This window comes from Danio rerio, chromosome 23, assembly GCF_052040795.2.
Source record: "Danio rerio strain M-AB ecotype USA chromosome 23, GRCz13ab, whole genome shotgun sequence".
NCBI lineage: Eukaryota > Metazoa > Chordata > Actinopteri > Cypriniformes > Danionidae > Danio > Danio rerio.
In genome coordinates, this window is record NC_141043.1 from 24,824,098 (window position 1) to 24,845,422 (window position 21,325).

At 36.2% G+C, this 21,325-nt stretch overlaps 1 protein-coding gene across 1 annotated transcript; it reads right to left on the bottom strand.

Moving 5' to 3' along the window:
* Positions 1–5,199: 5,199 nt before the first annotated feature.
* On the bottom strand, positions 5,200–19,944 carry lrrc38a (leucine rich repeat containing 38a). Its single transcript, XM_087307127.1, has 3 exons — positions 19,782–19,944; positions 18,107–19,555; positions 5,200–6,248 (listed from the first exon to the last, which is right to left on the bottom strand). The coding sequence occupies exons 2-3, from the start codon at positions 18,732–18,734 to the stop codon at positions 6,004–6,006; spliced, it is 873 nt and encodes a 290-aa protein (XP_087163253.1). The 5' UTR covers positions 18,735–19,555; positions 19,782–19,944; the 3' UTR covers positions 5,200–6,003.
* Positions 19,945–21,325: the final 1,381 nt, after the last annotated feature.

A 21,325-nucleotide genomic window follows, 5' to 3' on the forward strand; every position in this document is an offset into this window, starting at 1 on the left:
ACTTTATGTTGTTTTTCCTTTAGAGAATGGCCATCTAAATTAAACTGAATATATTTGTAAAGACTTTTTACACCTAAAACAATAACTGTAAAGATAAATAGAATGATAGTAGATATAGTCTTTTGTTTATTACATGCACAAGCTTTAAGACAAAATACATACACTACCTGACAAAAGTCCTGTCGTCGATCCCAGTTGTAAGAGCAACAAATAATAATTTGACATGTAGTTAATCAATTTGAAAAGTAGCAGAAGGTAGATTTTTCTGTCGAATCATCTGTTGAACAGCATCCCAATCATCACAAAAAACTTCAGAAGACCTGAACTCACATGGACCCAAGATTCTCGAAGAAATCAGTCAAGTTTGGTGAAGGACAAATCATGGTTTGGGGTTACATTCAGTATTAGTACATACAAGAGATTTGAAGAGAGGATGGAAACATCAACAGCCTGAGGTATCAACACATTTGTGCTGCTCATTAAATTACAGTCCACAGGAGAGGGCAAATTCTTCAGCAGGATAGCGCTCCTTCTCATACTTCAGCCTAGACATCAAAGTTCCTGAAAGCAAAAAATGTCAAGGTGCACCACAATTGGCCAGCCCAGTCATTAGATATGAACATTATTAAGCATGTCTAGAGTAAGATGATGGAGGCATTGAAGATGAATCTAAAGAATCTTGATGAACTCTGGGAGTCCTGCAAGAACGCTTTCTTTGTCATTCCAGATGACTTAATTAATAAGTTATTTAAGTCATTGCAGAGATGTATGGATGCAGTGCTCCAAGCTCATTGGAGTCAAACATGGTAATAATTATTTTCCTACTGCACTATTACTTTTTATTTTATACTGCACATTATTTCTGTTAACTGACAAGACTTTTGTCTTAGCAAAGTCAGAGAAGTCAAGAATAGAGTTGGTTCAGCTCATTTTAAATAAGCAGTTTGAATTCAATTACTATTATCAGATAGTATCTTAACTGCTGTTTTCTCTCCAAAATTACTCCATTTTATTTTGTTATTGAGAAGGAAACATGCAGCACATATTTAAACATTTAAAGGGTTTTATAATGCTGAGTTTTTTTATTTCTTTGCCTTCAGTGCTGAGACACATCATCAAGAACTACGTGGATAGTCCATATGAAGTGCAGATGGTTTCAGTCAGAATATTCAGCATCAGTATATCCAGCAAAGGTATTTATCTTTTTTTTTTAAATTACTTTTAATCAAAGCATGAAAAAATATTGGGGCCATGCGTTAAATGAGTAACATTCAGTCGCTAGCATGTGTGTAAGGACAAGCACGCAGTAAGTTGCTGGCTGCAGTTTTCAATTATTAGCCACCGATTCCACTAAAAACAAGGGTTTTAAACGTTTAAGCAGTTACCAGCTTCAACATGTTTTTTGTTAAACAACTTTCATAACTGGATCCGTAATATTATTGTTATATTTATTGTTTTCTTGATTTATAGTTTTCAAATCTGTTTTGGCTGAGCATTATGAGTTTATTTTGCAATGACTTCAATAGGCTATCATATGTGATAGAGTAGACTTTACAAGATTTGAAGAAACTAGCCAATGACTTCCATAGTATTTTTTATACTAAGTCAAGAACTAGTTTGAATCCGATAAAACAGTGTTTCCTAACCCTGTTCCTAAAGGCACGCCCAAGTACATCTTTTCAACCCCTTCCTATTCAAATAAGCCTGAGTAAGTGTTTTACATTTTGTCAGTTTTGTTGAGTTCAGTCAAATGCAAATTTACGATTTTAAAAAGAAGGCGCGGCACCCTAACCCCACCCCTAAACCCAACCTTCATTGGGTGATGAGTAGGCCCACACGCAATCTACCCGCAGAGATCCACAGATTTTTAGCCCATTATCGAGTCTATGTATTTACTTGTGTAAATGTGTGTAAATTTATATTTATTCAGTTTTTAAATTGATTACACTAATATTATTGTGATATAATAATAGTAATATTAAAATGTTGATGATTTATTTACAATACAGTTGGTAAAGTCATATTTTCTGTCTTTTAGTAGATATATTATCTACTTGCTTAGTTTACCAAATAAGTGGATCTACTTGGATTTGCACAGTAAACATTAAATACATGTTAAAAATGTATAATTTTTTATTTCATTTATTAAGTTTTTAGTTTGTATTGTAAGTTAGTATATGACACTCCTAAAGTCATTCCGCCTAAATCCACCAATTTTTTACAATATTATCAGCAGAAATAGCAAAAAAAAATGTCTGCAGATTCTGTCTGGTCCTAGTGATGAGCAAATCGTATAAAATTGTACGAATGAGATCGTACGATTTCATACGAATTAGCCACTAAATCAAAAATGTACAAATTTGCGTGAGATTGCGTTGACTCAAACACCGCTGAATCAAATTATCAGAACATTAGAAGAGACCAAAAAGCCTGAAATGAATGGTTCAGATAAGGGAGACATCCAAAATATATACTGTTGGTGTGCCTCTAGAAACAGGGTTGAGAAACTGCTCTAAAAATATAGATTCTTTTTAGTTGGAAGTTCATTCCACTGTGGTTACCCCTGATAAATAACTGGGGACTAAGGGGACTTTGTAAAGACATGGTGAGTAAACAGTGAGCCAATTTTAGGGTGAACTATCCCTTTTAATAATAAGGAAATCGCACCAGAGGAGGTTTGATTAGTCAAATATTCAAAAGCCATCCTCAGTGGCTATGTCTGAATTCAACACAACTGGCCCACAGACATGTAACCATAGCAACAACCAGATCTGGATGCTGGAGGACCGTAGCCTCATTTCAACAAATCCTTTTCTCTGTCTCATTCAACTTTTCGCCTAGAAAATGAGTGGGCAAAACGAGCAGGAATAAGCCTAGTGTGCCTGCCGTCCTCTGAGAGAGTCCTTGTCGTCGGTTTAATTACTCAGCCCGAGTAAAACTCAAACGTCACTGTTGCTCAGTCATAGATATCTCTCATCCACAGCGTATATATCGTAAGCTTGATTTTAGCTTTCATTGAAACAAAAACATCCTCCAACATCAACCTAAAAAGATGAAAATCTATGTGCAGCAGAAGCCAAATGAGATTATATAAAAGCAGCGCATTTGCTCTATTGTTTGTTTTGCACTTTGAGAGCTTTCAGGGCTTTCCGGGTCAAAGGAAATAAGGAGTGATACAGCATGTCATTGCTTGCACCTGCAGGAACTTGATGTTATTTTCACAAGACGCTGACAGAAAGCATTGCCTAAAACAATGTGAACAGTTTTTTTAAAAATATAATATAATATAATATAATATAATATAATATAATATAATATAATATAATATAATATAATATAATATAATTAAAGGGGTGGTTCACTAATTACTACATCTACTACATTCTATATCAGGATTTTAAACTTTAGTTGTTGTGTAATGTAGCTGTGTGAACATCAACCGCATCTTTGAAAGGATTATGCTCAAAGTTCAATGCAAAGGGAGACATTGGCTTTTACAGTGTTAGCTTTGCAAAGCCTACAGCAGGGATGTCCAACTTAATTCCTGGAGGGCCGCAGCCCTGCACAGTTTAGTTCCTACCTTGCTCCAGCACACTTACCTGTAGGTTTCAAACACGCCTGAAGAACTCAATTACTTTGATCAGGTGTGTTTAATTAGGGTTTGAACTAAACTGTGCAGGGCTGTGGCCCTCCAGGAATTGAGTTGGACGTCCCTGGCCTACAGCAATCGAAGTTTGGGGACAACAAACAATAGATCCGGGTTGGTGAGATCACAAACACTTCAGGTTACACGCATTCATCTTGTGCATACACCTCCCATAGCAAAGGGGTGTGGCCTGAGGTGCTGTAACGTTATGGCAGAGAAAGCTAAAATGACGTCCAAATGCTCCTATTTTCATAGAACCTCTTGAGTTTCTGTATTTACACTTCCAAATAACATGACACAGACAGAAGTACTTCAATCTTTACAAGCACTGCAGTGTCTCTCAATGTGGCCACTGTCTGTACGTTCTACAACTCAAATAACAAATTCGCAAAAGATATTTGAACATTTCGTATTACTTAATCATGCTTATTCCAAATATAGGTGAAAGACACTTGTCAGATCTTATTTTAGAGAGCAGGTGTCACGATCACCAGCGATCTAAAACACCATAGATCTCTGGAAAACACTCACAAGCGCTAATGGACTACAGATTCACCATTTCATGGACTACAACTCCATACATGCACTCCGCTCACACACACATGTTCCTTACCTGACTGATTGCACACACACCAGTGGAGGATTGTCAAGGACTGATAACACATACTATTTAAGCTGCAAGTAAAGACACCTGGGCACTTAGCCTTGCTATATTGTAATGTTTTCATGTCTGAGTATTTCCTGTCTAATCTTCCGTGTTCCGAGCCTCGCCTTTGTTCTTCCATGTATTGATTCTTAGTTGCATAGCCTGACCCTTTGCCTGCTTGACTACGATTTTGGATAACCCTTATTGTACTGTTTTGCAACCTGTTATGATCTCTACCTGTATGACAATCCTGCTGAATAAATGCTGCATTTGGATCCGCTATTACGGTGTTCATCATCGAAAATCCACAAACGTTACAGAAGGCATGAAGTTTAGCTGTGTCCTCATTTTCTGTCTGATTCAGGCTCAAACTGAAACAGCTAACAGTGACTCTAACTGAAAGTATTTAGAAAGCAGAGACAAAGCGCATGCTTGTAGAGGTGTGACAATTTTCCTGGTGATGTGATGTTGATTCGTAATTCAAAGCACATTATGTTAGCTGACCAATCACAGCCTCTTGAGGGTTTTGGAGGAACTAGGAAATATGACAGTCATTTTCATGTTAGCTGACTAGCTGTAGATAATTAAAAGTAAGATATATTCAAAATATAACAAGATTTTCTATAAATAAAGCTTGAGCACACATTGCTTTGCATCTTATAAACACAACCAAGCCTTGAAAATATACTCTGGACCACCCCTTTAAAGATAAAGCATTCAAAAAGTTTAAAAGTGGACAAACTTGTGCGCAATGTAAAAAGCCTACATGTCTGCAAAGAATATGAATATATATATATATATATATATATATATATATATATATATATATATATATATATATATATATATATATATATATATATATATATATATATATATATATAATGATCAAGGCATTACTAAATAATTTCAAACAATTTGGCGTCAATGTTTATTATTTAGTCATTTCATAAAATAAAAAAGGAAAGAATTTAATGAGACAGAGTTGACATAAAACGGACAAAACGTTCCCTTTTAATTCAACCTTTGAAATACCTTGTGTGAGTATTCACTATAACTGCAACCCATCTTCATCTACAGTTAGGTTTCTATAGAAAAAGTCTGCATGTCATCGTAGGTCACCAACAACAACAACACATATATTTATAATATAATCTAATTGACTGGCGCCTGAACCCTTCTTGAGAAACACGTATGTCACAAATATGCTCATGTTAGTTCTTTGGTGATAAGTGCCATTGCGGTATATGAAAAACTGGCTTACATTATGGCTCACTGGGATTGTGTGCAATACTTCATCTGTATACTTTAAAGTGCAATTAGCTAAACCTTACTACAACGGAGCAAGATTCATGTACACAATACCAAAAAATAAATCATGTAGAAAATACTAATTAACTCATTTCCATAAAAAGACCATTGTTGCTAATTGATGTCAAAATATAATGCTGAATACAGGGGACAGTGGTTTCATCAACTGCATTTTTAGGAACAGTTTTAGTCTTAAGGCTCAATTCAATCATTGATGTTCAAGTATAAAAAAAACCACATGATGCTTCACAGAGAAGGTTTTAAATCTGAATAGTTGCACAGGGGCCTAATTCCGGGCTCTTTAGTCATGGTAATAAAGTTGTTCACCTCTTTATCCCAACCCTTGGCTTCCAATGAACGGTGCATTATGGGAAATTTGTAACTTCCATTGTGTCCGCCCTCAGTCCTCTGCCTCCTCTTCATCTGTCCTTTTGGATTTGAGCCGCTGGAAACAGTGGATGGTGGAAGCCAGAAAGAAACTGGCGATAATGGCTGCCACTGAAATACAAATCCCAGAAAAAATCACTATGAGATAATCAGTGAGAGTCAGCAATCCCTGGCACTCCCGAAAACTGTCCTCAGAAAGATCGCTAAGGGACACCTGCTGCCCATCCACGGGAAGAGAGCACTCCATACCCTCCAACCCTGAAAAAAGAGAAAAACAAACACACTTTTTTGACATTCCGTTGACTATAAGTATCTTGCAACACTTTAGTTTGATGGTCGCTCTGTAGATTTTCTTTTAAGTAACTTGTTATTCTATCAACTTATTCTTTCCCAAATTTCACCAAGTATACAGTAAAACAAGTTCCTGGGTCAATATCTTTGTTCATCCTGGAGCAACAGCCAATCTGATTTGAGGAATTTGTTTATAGATATTAGTATTCAGCTTAAAGTGCAATTTAAAGGCCTAACTATGTTAATTAGGCAAGTTATGTTAAATAGGAAAGTCATTGTACAATGATGGTTTGTTCTGGAGACAATCGAAGAAAATATATTGCTTAAGGAAGCAAAAAGTATTGACCTCAAAATGTTTTTAAACATTTAAAACTGCTTTTATTCTAGCTAAAAAAAACAACAACCTTCTGCAGAAGAAAAAATATTACATTCCCACATCAACTTATTCTTAACCAGATTACACCTAGTACAGTAGAACTAGTTCCTGGATCAATATCTTTGTTTATCCTGGAGCAACAGGCAATTAGATTGAAGGGATATGTTTTTGTAGTTCAGTGGGATTTTAGGTTTTAAATAAGGAATAGGAGTTTATATGTTATTATCAATCACCTATTATTTCCCTCTGATTTAAGAGATTAGGGTTAAGGGTAGATATGATTCCAAGTAAAGTTTGTGAACAGGAATGCTAATCCAGGAACACTGTAAAAAATATCAGATTGCTTTAAAAAGTCAGTAAAACTTGCTTTAAAGTGATAAGCTTACTAAAATGAGTAAACCCATCCTGCAGCTATAGCCAATCAGATTTGAGGGATATGATTATAGTTCAGTGAAATTTTAGGTTTTAAATAAGGGTTAGGAGCTTATAGACCATTATTATTCACCTATTACTTCCCTCTGATTTAGGAGGTTAAGCCTAACCGTTAGGGTTAAGGGTAAGGATGATGCCAAGACAAAGTTTTTGAACAGGAACGCTAATCCAGGAACACTGTAATAAAGTGATTAGTTGACTTTACTTAAAAAAAGTGAGTGATTAGTTTGCTCAAACGAGTAAACACATTGCTTTTAAAGCAATTAGCTTACTTTACTTTAAAAGAGAGTGAACCCTTGTCTTAGATAAGTCAACTTAACAGTGGACAACAGGTTTACTTAAGTAACTAAATGCTTTTTAAAATGAAAATGTCTTTACAATATTGCGTTGACTAGTCTAATGACTCTAATACTCTAAATTAAAAATAAATATATATATATATGTAAGTATGGTATCTACACAGTAGAAGACAGGATTACTAGCCCACATGAATTATTATCCCCCTGTATATTTAACAGAATGAGGATTTTTTCAACACATTTCTAAACATTATAGTTTTAATAACTAACTTCTAATAACGGATTTTATTTATCATTACCATGATGACAGTACACAATATTTTACTATATAATTTTACTAGTATTCAGCTTAAAGTGCAATTTAAATGCTTAACTAGGTTAATTAGTTTAATTAGGGAAGTTGGGGTAATTAGGCAAGTCATCCAGAAAGGTTAACAGCTTAAAACATCCTCCTCATTCTAAACAAAGCAATTATGTAATCAAGCTGTAAACATCTTGTTTGCTATTAAAGGGCATGTGGCACATCAGGGTTACACTAGTGCTGAGGGCAGAGTTTACAGTGATATGTACATGCAAATAATGCACTACACATTTAATCACAATAACAAAGTAAACATACAAGTAGTATAATGATAATGATGTGGATGTTTGCACAAGCTCTGCAATTTGGCACTGCAGTGAAGTCATGTCAGATTTACAGTTTGTACTGTATAAAGCACTAGTAGATTCAAATAGGTACAGTTTAAATCAAGCCACTTGTATCAAACAAAAAAATATCAGACATCTGTGGATTGAACTAAATAACTAGAAAAGATTTACAAAGCTACACACCTAATGCAGCTATTAAATAATCACCATCAATGAATGGTAGTGTATTAAAGTGTTTATCGAAGTAAACATTTTTAGAAAATTCACTTTGGCCAGTGATTTCAAATTCCTCAAACAAGCTTGAATCAAAATACAATATGGCATGATTTTGTACAAAATGATAGTTTGTTCTTTAACTTTACATAAAAGTGTGAGGTAATTAAGTCATAGCTGAAAAGCTGCTTCTTTAAAAAGGTAATGGTGTTTAGTGGTTTGGGTGATAGCAAATCAAAAAGGAGTGAATAAAGGAGTGAAGCAATAGGAAAGACCTGACATAAACCAATACAGTTTAGTTTCTCTATATATCTCCTCCTCTCAGGTTCACATAGGGTGGTGAAATAATCCTTTTTCTAAGCATGATTGAAAATAATAAATGTTTCCTGTCGCCGATTACATTTTATTCCAGCAGGTGTAACAGTAGTTCTTGCTTTTGTCCTTAAATGAACATTTTTTGAGGTCGAAAGCTTATGAAAGTGATGTTCTGTGTGTAATTTTAGCTTGTTTACTGTTAAAAATATCACATAGCAGTTTTTAGACATTTTTATAGAAACATCAAGGCGGAAATACAAAGTACAAAGACATTTTTGGACTAGGGATTGTTCTGAATGATTACAGTATCTGAAAAATATTTATAATGAAAAAAAGTGATTTTCATTATATGACAGCTTTGAATGGACACGATGAATCTTTTAATGAAGTGTCCGTGGAACATTCAGTTTAGTCTCTAATGACCAGTGTTCAGTTACCAGCCTTGTATGAGTTTCCGAACCAGCTCACATGTCAGTTCCTTACTGTCACAAGCAGACTCGGTTGCACAAATTCATGCACATTATCTGAGTTTGATTTCATATTCTGTCATTTTAGAAGTCTCAACACCTTTACTAATCAGCATATCACACATCATATGATGATAGATTGAGGCCGAGCTGCATAAAAGGTATGGATTGAATTAATGTATTAAGAGCAAAAGGGATTTTCAAGCATCAAAACAATAAAAGTGAAGTAGCTTTACTGTTTTTTTTTATTTCAGGAAATTAAAAAAGGTCCAGTTTAAATGTAATTTTTCCGAACATACACACACACAAAATGCACACAATGTCTACAATGCATTTATACTGTATAAATATTGATTTACAGATGACACAAACCAAAATTAATCAATATTTTCTAAGACCTTTTCGCCTCCCCCTAAAAAATGTTAAATTTCAAAATATTTGTAAAAATTTTAGTATGATCACTTAATCTTTTATATATTTTAACAAGTACAGGTCAGAATAAGTATGTTGACTTCATTTCACCCATTTGTGGACATTTAATTTTTACTAACAGTTTTTATTTGAAACATTCCACATGAGTGGTCTTGGTGTTATTATGGATTCAGAAATGAGTTTCAGTAGTCAAATCAAAATAATAAGTAAATCAACATAATATCATCTTAAAAACATTGCAAGAATTAGATGCTTTGTTTCCAGTGAGGACTTGTTCATGTTTTTATCACCAGCAGAGTGGATTACTGTAATGGACTCCTCACTGGCCTTCCCAAAAAGACAGTCAAACAGAACAACTAAAATAATTTTTTTTTTAACAAGTACAGGTCAGAATAAGTATGTTGACTTGATTTCACCCATTTGTTGACCAGTGGCGTAGCGGACGGAAATGGTTAAGCGGTTAAGAAATGTTTCTTTAAGCAAATCAGAAAGATATGAAAAGTGGCCATCACAAGAACAAATTACATTCTCCAATACCTAACTAGTCTAAACCTCTGAATGCTAATCTACTGTTAATTCAGTTGATACAATTCAATTGATTTTTCATTTTACACATTTTTAATTGAGTTCATGTTTCTCATTGAATTGAGTTCATCTTTTTAAATGCCATTTGATGCTCACATATCTAGCATCAAAGTATAATAAATGAGCAAGCAGACTGTATTAACCCTCATAAAAACCTCAAGGCTATATACAGTACAGAACCAGAACATGTGTAATAGCACTCAGGGCCATTACACATAAGTGCTTTTCTGATGATCGAGTTACACTTTGAATGAGTCTGTTTTCCTGGTTTGCACTGAATACTCATGAGATTTGACACGTCTGTTTGAGACTAGGTTAAAAAAATGAAAACCCAGCCACAACAAAACTCTCTAGGGTCTAAAAAGGATTCTGTGTTAAACATCTTGTATCATATTGTAGCCATAGTGTGCCTAATGTAAGAATTATGACAATAGTGTTATAGTTTTTAAACTACAGGATTTTGACTGACTAAATTATGTTTACATTATGGTGGAATAAAATTTTTCTTACATTTTAAATATTGCATGTTGTTTCTGTTTCCTACTAGCAGTAGTGTGACTTAACAAATTACAAATCCTCAAATTACTGTGATTGAGTAATGTTTAAAACGTGTACTTTTACTTTAAGTTTGAATCTTGTATCTGTATTTTTCTTGCAGTATTTTCCTTCATCCTGCAGTCATTACTTAGTTTATTTTTTCTTGTTTACAGTAATTGGATAAGTATTATTCAGTCCAGTGATTCCTTTCCAATCCAATCACACATAGAAAATTCCACAAGTCTGACCTTAATTCATGGACACTTTATAAAAATAGCGAACATTTCAAATGTGGAAGCATAAAAAAAATTACAATTTTTTCACACAATGACTGTTTAGACAGCCTGTCAATGATAAGTAGATGAATGATGCCTACTGTATGATGACTACAATCACAAAATGACCCTAAATAATAACTAAATGCACTACAGAATGTAACGTTTTCAAACACATAATTACATAAATTGCATGTATTCTGTCAGTGCCGAGCTTGGCTCGTGGCATCACCTGATGGACCCGCATAGCTTCAGGATTTAAAGTGCAAAACCTAAGAATTATTATATCTTCAGTGCCAGATTTTTGCATTTAAGTTACACTGGTTTTACTCTGCATATAAATAAATTAACATGCTTTCTGTCGGCTTATCATAAACTCATCTCACATTTAAAATTTATAGTGCATGAATGGCAAATACTGTCATTTAACTTACACCGGAACACCCTTCAAAGAAAATACATTTTTAATTTGTAGTGTATAAAGTGGGATATTTTTCAGTGTACTCACTATATTCACTACTGGAATACTTTTAAAAGGGCTACTTTTTACTCATACTTTGAGTAGTATTTAGTAGTAGTATTTACTTTTACTCTACTTGCACTACATTTTTTGGCAATGGTATATGTGGTTTTCAAATCTAATTGGCTGATAGATGATATTCTGCAATAACAGCACTTATACAGCCTCTTCGCCCTTGTGTATTACTCTGCCCACATGACAAGCAAAGGAATAAGCTCACTAGAGTTTAACAAATATTGCATCTTTTGGACAACAATGTACTTTTGGGGCTTTAGGCAAGAAAGTAGTTGTTTAGATTGCAACTACGCAGTTTATTTATAAGGATAGTGCCTATTTTTAAAATATTTATAATTTTGTAGATTCATGGCATCATATTGAGCAAAACAAAAAAAAAATGATGGTTGACGTTTCGCAACAAAGCTTTTCTGGGCAATCAAAGTGCTTTGCACAATGAGAGGGGAATCTCCTCATCTACCGCCAGTGTTCAGACCGCACACCACACACCAGCTGATTGGTGGAGAGGAGACAGAGTGATGAAGCCAATAATGATATGGGGAGGATTAGGAGGCCATGATGGACAGAGGCCAGTGGGCAAATTTAGAAAGGATGCCGGGGTGAAACCCCTATTTTTTTTTTTTTTTGAAGGACATCCTGGGATTTTTAACGACCACAGAGAGTCAGGACCTTGGTTTAACATCTCATCGGAAAGTCAGCGTTTTCTCAGGGTAAGTTTCAAACTACAGCTGAACAAATCATTATAGAACAGGTAAGTGACATTCTAAGTCGATCTTTCTTTTGTATTTTGTAGTGCTGTATTTACACCACAGTTTGCTTTGCTTTGGACCGATTGCAACAGCGAAATACTAGGAAATCTCTGTAGACTGATGGCATTTCATGCCGTTCAGCCTTATAATCTTAAAATGTAAGCAAAATCACCTATTTTGTCATCATTTTAGACATTAAGCTAGAGAATCATTCATATACTAACTCTAAAGCAGGGCCGGAGTGGGACTCCTTTTCAGCCCTGGAGTTTCAAGCCTTAGACCGGTCCATCTCTTAAAATAAGGTCATTTCCAATTCAGTTTCTAAGGACACTATCACATCTTTTTTCAAGAAAACAGCTGCTTTAGAACTTCAAATTTTCAACAACCCTAACAGTATTATATGTATTATATACAGTATTACATAAAAAATGGCAAAAAAAAATTTCAGATGAGGTTCAAACACGGGTCGGCCGTGTCATAATTTAACATGCTGACCACTGGACCACAGTGGCGCTGTTACGCTAATGTGGCTGGAATAAAAAAACAAATATTGCATTATGAGCTGCAAGACTTTTATTGATGGCTTAATCTTTTTCTCTCCTTTTTAGATTTCTGATCAAGTTATGTCAGATTTATTAATGTAGTGAATCATCTGATTTTCATTGAGCAGGTGTATTATTAATCAATATTAATTATTCGAATTCTTACATTCACTAAGGTGCCGCTGTTTAGAGTTGAATGATGATAGTTACATCATTAATAATCTGCAGGCTGCATTTTGTTTATGGGGCTGCGAGAAAATAAATAAAAAGAGCAGAGCTGCGGCAAAATAATGAATTAAAAGAGTGAGGCTATGGTCAAATAAATAAAAAAATTAAAAAAGTGCTACTGCTGAGAGTGCAAGCATCTAGGGACACCGGCCCTCGTGGCCAAAAAACGGACCGGCCCACCGGGAATTCTCCCGGTTCTCCCGATTAGCCAATCCGGGCCTGCTCTAAAGTGATGTTTGTGAATCTGCAACAGTTTCTGCTGTTCTGACAGTCAGCTGCAGATGTGCATGAATGGCGGAAGAAAGTAGTTTCTTGTACAAAATCATTTTTGAGACTTTTTGTGTTTTTTCATACACACGATTATGCCATTTAAACTGTTGTATAATGCAATATCACACTTGTAGCAGTGTTATATGGCTGTATATCGTCACTGGTGGAGTACTTAGGGACTCAAGCCAAAGCACGTCTCCTATTATTGCCAATATACAGCTATATCGCATTGTCTGCTACTCATGTGGTATTACTCAAATATACAGTATAACGTCATCGCATTGCAAGCAATTTTGACTTCTAAGCTAGGGAGATAAATATAAAACAATAAATATATTGTTTCATGATGTATCAGTACTCAGAAATACACCCTACTACCATGCAATAACATGAAAATAGCATCATTTAAACATTTTGCATCCAGCAATAACACCAAGCTGCAGCTCTGACTCAGAAACCTCCCATTACATAACAGCAGGATAAGATGCGAGATGGGACGCCTTCCAATTTCATTTCCCTCCCCATTCTCTCTTTCTCTCTCTCTTTATAGGAAACATTTGTGAAATTTCCCTCGTTGGTTTGTATTTTGATTTTCACAGAGGGAGGTTTAATCTCCTTTTAGCCGTGTGATCAGCGGCCACCAGATGACAGATTTAAAGCGGAACATCGCCTGCGTAATACAGCCACGCTGACAGACAGACACAACAGAGCCCCATCTCTCTCCTACTTCTCTCCTCTCTAATTAAAGTACATTCACACTCAAAAACCCCTTGTGTTTCTGCATCACTGTTTGGAGGAAATGCTAAGACAAAAGAGAAACGCCAATCTCTTTGATATACAATATTCATGGCTCAACACGACGCCACCATGTTTGTTCATGTCATTGGTCAAAGTCAGTTGACATCATCATCAACCGTGTGAGGCGGTAAATGTGCATGAGTCACTCCATCCAGAAGGGGTTTTCCTCATCCAGGGGATTCAGTGACCTCAGCTTTCTTTGTCGAGTCTGCCTGTCACGTGGCCGTTTGCCTATCTAATGTTTTCGAGCGTCAGGGATCCCTCCGAGCCAAGAGAACAAATCAGCAACACACGCACACATGCTTTTGCTCATTTAGAAAAATCTCACAGCGGCCACAAGCTCAGTCAGCCGACTAGTGTCGTCTTGCCTGCTGTCGCCAAATATGTGTAACGAGAGGAAGACGCTGCCGTGTTCTTATGTTCGCCACGGTGAAACGAATTAAAGCCTTTGTTGTGTAATACAGCTGGATGCATGAATCTCATTAGGTTTCTCTTTGTTCAGTTCATGAATTGCATTGGATTGCATAAGATTGACTGATAGACGTACGTTTGCTGTATGTTTGAGGTAAAATCGTGGCTTATTTGTGATATGAGGTAATATGACGTGGTAACCTCCCAGGTCTGTTGACCTTTGAGTTTTTTTTTAATCATGTGTGCCTGTCACATAATACAATGCTATTGCAATAAAAAATGTCTGTAATTCTTTTATTTTGTGTAATTGTCGTTTTATTCTGAAAAATACAGATGATATTTCCTTACAAAATTGAAATAAAATGTCATTTAGAATGCTTTTTGTGCATAAATTAAAAAAGAGCCATGTTTTTATTTTTAGACAACCACTTTTTAACTACAGAAGAACGGTGGAATAACCCTAATTTTCAATCACAACAAATTAAAGCATTTGTTGTTCTGACCAATTGTCAACCTCTAAATGACAGTATTTAAGCTTATCAGACCTTTAGAGAATAAAACAGATATTAACATATTACTAAAGCTAAAATATCCAGTAAATCCAGACCTAAAATATTCATTAAATGCAGAGAAACTGAAAATTTCCCATTGTTTAGTATAAAAATAATATACTCGATACTATAATGATGGAAATCATGGAATATCCAATTACCAGGCAACTGAAATCGCGCCATCATCAGTATCAGATTCAGTGTTGGGTTGAATAATGAATGTAACATGTTCATCCATGCTCAAGTAAGTAGTTCTTGGACTATCTAAGTTAAAGCCTATGTTTTGAGTTGTTTTCTTCATACATTTTTTTAAATAATATGCATTATTCTGTTTATTTTTTTCTGGCATAATTTCTGGCATTATGTAGCTACACACTGTGATTGCAATGCCAATTTTACAAAAATAAATAAATATATACATACAGACACATTCATACCAAATGTGTAAATGTAATATAAGCAGTCTAAAACATTTTCATAAATCTTAATTTTATTGGTAGATTTTTTATTATTATTTTAGTTGTTTAAACCAAAACAATATAATTATCTTATGGATCAAAAGTAGTATTATATAACTATATCAAATTATATTATATTCAAGTTATATTATATCAATGCACTAGCATTAACTTAGTATTAATTCAATGTACCACACAAGTCATTGTACCACTGTTTCAACTTCTATCACGTAAGTAATCAAAACAAACAGATGAAGTGTTGTTCATTAAATACTGCAAGGTCTATAGTTGGTACATATATATGATTGAGTGAAAGTTCAATTTAAAAATTCAACTAACTTTCCGTGTCTTCCTAGATACAAGAAACAAGCACCCGGTTCATGTTAAATGAATGAGCATGGTTAATAGTATTAATCTGCAAAAATTAAATGCATTATGAATGTATACAGTCAGATGTCATTTCATTATCTTTTCAGTTGCCTGTAAATTGTATAATACATGATTCCCATCCTTATAGTGTCTCAGGCATTTTATTTTAATACTAAACTATGCAAAATTCTCAGTTTCTCTGGATTTACTGCATATTTTTATTATGGGATTGAGTAAAATATTAATATTTGTTTTATTCTATAAAGGTCTGATAACAAGCTCAAATGTCATTTGGAGTTTTTTTTAATTCGTTGATCAAAATAACAAATGCTTTAATTTGATGTGATTGAAAATCTGTGTTATTCCACCTTCATTATAAGGAAATAAGTGGTTGTCTAAAAATAAAAACATTGCATATTTTTTACATGTATGCACAAAAAGCATCTTTAAATAACAGAAAGCTACAGAAATAACAGCTTTGAAGATTAAACAAATCTTTCCATTATGATGAGTTTAATCCAATCAGGAAGATTCACACCAAAAAAGATAATATCAGAGGAAGGTAGAAGTGAATTCAGGATTCATATCATTCCATTTGTTTGGATTTGTAAATGTAAAAATTAAAGATATTCATTCCCAAAGTATGTTGCATTTAGTACATTTAAAAAAAAGATGGTTGTGTAGCACACCACCACACGTGTTCCTAGTATAAATAAATATACAATTTTTATATTCACATACTTGTAGCATTCAGCTTACTATTACATTAGTGTTTAAAACAGACACAAAGTGTGAAAGGTAACCAGTGTTTATATGGACCAGTGAGAATCCTGCATCCATATTTGGTGTTAATGTGGATCTTAAATTGACCTTAACCTTGAACCAGAGGTAACTGACCTAATGACTAACAGATACTGTGGATATAGAAGAAAGTAGAGTTCCCTCAGTTTTGTCCTTTAGTTATTACTCAAATAAACATCAACAAAGAGGAATAGATGTAAGGAAAAAATTAGGGAACATGTGGTGTGGCATATGATTCATGAAATATGCACAAAATATTCTGCATATTCTAGTGATCACCTACTACAGTGTGTTTGACTCTTATTTGGATTGAAAAGCATCATTTATGCATCATTCAGCTAAATACCAAATTATTTGAAGGGGTTAAATGAAGACAATTTGTGTTATTTCATTTCAAGGCATTAACCAATTGAATTATTAGCCTAACGCAATAATGAGTTGAGTCTAGGTCAGTGATCAATGGGCTGTTAGCCATCTATAACCCAACCATGTACGACTAGGGCTCTGTTTACACTAATGCATTTTCGATTTAAAACGGATAAGTTTTGCTACGCCATCCGTCCACACTACGCTAGAGTTTTAGAGAGGCCGTTTTCATTCTTGTCCGGTAAATGTCCGGTAAATCTTCATAGGGAACAGTGGACTTTATAACCTTATTCACATCATCCTGGCTACGTTGTTTCACTTTCTCAACAATAAAATGAAAACATGATTTAAGAAACTGCCTATTTTCATTTTGATATTAACAACTTAACAGACAGCAGAAATGCTGAGGAGTCGTGCTGCATCTTCACTGTAGGCATATTTATAATAAAACAGAGCCTACATAACATCACTGCCTCCTTTCATTTTCAATGAAAATACGAAACGTATCCTCTACTTTGCTAAATGTCAGTTTTAATAATCAATAATAGCCATTATGAAAGTATAACGCACATAAGTTTATACATTACAGGAAATAAAGGCAAGCGATCAGTCAATATACAGCATGTACGTGGTTACATTAATTATAAACTTATCTTTGCGCTCAGCAAAAACACGTTACCTGTGAACAAGTAATCGATTCAAAAGACCAAAGTCGGGAAATATGTCGTTAGATATAGACAACAAGATAAATTAAATATCACGTTTAACAAATATAGTGAGATTAGATCCAGCGGGAGTTGCTTGATGAGCAGTCCGACCAGCACAGCTCTCATCTGGGTAGAAATGCTGCAGCGCTTGCCCGAGAGTATTTGTGTGGTCACGTGATGTGCGTTTTCAGGATTATGGTGTGGACGAAGGCCAGTTTAGAAATGCTGGGTAAAACGCTAGTGTGGACGGTTTCATTCTAAAACGCCGTTTTAAAACTAAAACGCACTAGTGTAAACGGGGCCTAATTCGATTTCTAGTAGGTTTTATGGATTCTCACCCTTGGGTGTTACTGATCTTTTGAAAGTTCCACACATGAACCATCACAAACTGCAAGCATTTAAAAGATAATTATTTCATGTAGATTGATGCAGATCGGGAAAGTAATATTTAAGAAGCTTACCATTTGGGAGCTTGTGTTGATTCTCCAGAAGCCACAAAAAGAGTTTGGCAAAGTTGCAATTGCATACCCAGGGGTTCCCTTCTAGTCGTATCACCCGCAAGGAAGGCAACTGGCTCAGCACTTCAACGTCCAGGCCAGAGAGAGCATTACTCTCAAGCTCAAGCTCTCGTAAGGAGGTGAGGCCCAAGAAGGCGTCCTTGCTGACCATATTTAAATATGGATTGTTCCCTAGCCGTAGCTTGATCAGACTACGGGACTCCCCAAATGTTCCAGAGGGGATCTCAGTCAAGTTGTTGCTCCCCAGGTCCAGATAGACCAGCCTGGAGGATGTGCTCAGAGTCCCAGGCTCCAGCCTCATTAAAGAGTTATTCCTTAAATCCAAATAGACCAAATCACTGTAGAGAACCAGGAAATCAGAAGGGATCCAGGGAATCCAGTTGTTAGACAGAAGGAGTCTCCTCACGTCCAAAGGGATGGAGTCTGGAAGACGGGTGAGCCCTTGACCTGTGCAGTCCACGGTGTGATGGTCCGGACACAAGCAGCTGGATGGACAGTTGTACCCGCAAGATATCAAGGTAGAGGACAGCAAGGCAAGGAAAGGCTGAAGCCAGCGTACACATGAGAACATTGTCAAGAGGGTGCGAGGTGAAGGGGAGGTTTGGGGGGGATTAAGAGAGGGAGGTTTGGAGAAGGGTAAAGGAGAGGGGATGGGGTAAAAGGTCAGGGGGTGAGATACTAGGAAAGGGGACAGGGGTGCATCTGGAGATAACTAGAGTCAGGTTTGTCGTGAAGGCATCTTTCCTTGTCTCCTAGATTGCAATCTACAAAGGCTCGTGCAGCGAAAAGCAGCTACAAAAACACGGAGCTCTATTTTCCAGGAGATCATGTAGCAGGCAGTGTGGGTCTTGTGGCAAGCCGCTAGCTCTGAGCATGAAAGGGGAGGAGAGACAGCAATCGAGAGAATGTGGGGAAGGGAGAGAGAGAGAGAGAGTGAGAAAGACGGCTATGTGAGGGATTAGTAGAGGTAAACAGAGACGAGTGAACCACAGACTGGGAAGCGCTGGGGGCACCGAGAGGGGAGGGCAGTGTGACGATAGAAGGGAAGGTGTAGCCCACTCGGTTAACCCACGGTTGAAAGGGAATTCTGGATTTTTTTAAATTCAAATGTATACCATGTAAGGATCCTTATCTTGGTCCAAACACTTCTGCTCTTGAATGGGTGCAAGTCGTAACGTGGTGCTAATAGCACATTTGACCCAAGGCTGTAGTTGCAATTCTGAATGAATGAATAATGACTTGTTGGCAATAGTATTGACATCTCATGACATTCGGTTTCTTTTTGTTGTCCTTCGATTCAGTCACGTAGTGTCTGATTTTATATTATGGCTCCATTGCCATGGTGATGCATGTGACGATTAACATGGTGCTGTGTGCATGCAGATTACTGCCCTGAAAGTGAGAGATGGTGACTGTGAATAACTGTGTGAACCTCAGTGGAGAGGATTATTGCTGTCTATTGCATGCTACAGTACGAATCAAATATTGCACGCAAAACCTTCCCACCTCATCACAGCTAAACATTTCAATCGTGCTTGTTTATATTCTAAATGTAACAGCTGTCCCCAAAAATCTGTCTACATGCATCGTGAGGAATACAAAAAGGTTATGACAGTACCTCTTCTCTAGTGCGTCCATGAAAGCAGTCATTACTCATCTCTTTTCCAGCTGTTGTTGTTTATTTTTGTCGCTGTGTTCCGAATTCATGTTTACTCCTGTGCTGCTGTAAATCTCCAGGCAAACAGAACACATGCTGTGACCACAGACAGCTTTCCTCTTACATCACATGCACTGGAGAATGGCATGGCACTGCCCGGTGGAATTACACAATACTCCCATAGGTCAAATCCTAACCTTGACCTTTCTGGCAGGCATCACCAACAACAGAAAAAAAGAGACTTGCCTTTGACCTTTTCATGAGGCACATCTTTGAAAAACTTGTGTGAAAAGTAACTTCCCCTAGTGTCCCTGTAAAAGAAAGAAATGTCAAGTTCATTAGTGCAAAGAAAGAGGTAGATACAGGATATCTTCTCAGTAGGGAATTTGACAGTGTCGGAAGTGCTGTGCAGATTTTCTATTAACAATTAAAGTCTGGCACATGAATTAATGATAAATATCATGAGCAGCACACTGTTTGACACAGTTGAGTAATCAATGGGACACAACAAGAAAGGTCACAAACAAAAGGTAATGCTACTTACTGGGATCTAAATGTAGTTTGCATGCAAGAAAATAAAAGGATGGTAATCTGTGTGCCCTGCTTTGGAGGACATGAGTTGATTCCATGTCTTTTCACGGAACCATGTCAAGGAAGGTGTATGATGAGGCTTAGTGGAGCCTAGATTCTCTCACCAGGGTCTTTAAAACAGAAACATGAGATAATCCCATATACACATTTGAACACAGCCAGAAGTCTGCATGTCAGCCCCTCTCAAAAAAATAGAGCACCTGTCAGCCTCAACTGAGGACATGGTGACACACTTTTCTTCCAGGTGCATTCTAGGCCCTCATTCTAGATGATCCTCACCAACATGCCCAAGAGCAAGAGACTGTCACCTCTGTGAACCTATGCAATCCTGAGACAACTGGCGACAAAATAAATAGTTTGAGTTGGGGAAAAAAAGCACAGATAGTCACAAAATATGAATGTCTCGGAAACTAGGACACCCACTTGAATGCACAGCGTCGAAGTCCTAACTACATGGGATCAGGGAAACTGGGCCAAGTCATTAAAGCATTTTCAATCACAACAGTACTGGCAAATTGCATTCATGTAGATTTAAGCATACAGTAGTATAGGTAGAATAACATGGCAACGTATTAATACAGATTATAGGATTACTGGATAAATAATTCATTGTAGTTTTGGTGTGGTTTGTTGTGTTGCTAATTCCACTGGGATTAAACAGACACTGTTGTCCACCACAGCCAATGAACTGATGCTACAGTTATCAGATGGGCTTGGCAGAGTTCGATCGTATTTCAAAGGTTAGCTGTTGATGCTACTTTACTTGACCTCGATTTGTCATGACCTCCTAGACAAAACTGGTGTACTCCAAGCCACCTAAAAGTATCCAGAACACTCTGCGCACTGATATTTATCATATAGTCACCTGCAAAAAGAAATTAATGTACAGTGAAAAGTACAACTAGTGGCACAGA

Bases quoted from the DNA above. Each gene is read 5' to 3' on its own strand.
- lrrc38a (XM_087307127.1), bottom strand. From the start codon at position 18,734: ATGTTCTCATGTGTACGCTGGCTTCAGCCTTTCCTTGCCTTGCTGTCC. The intron at 6,249-18,106 runs GTAAGCTTCTTA...CTCTTTTTTCAG, and splicing joins TCAACACAAGCTCCCAAATG to GGTTGGAGGGTATGGAGTGC.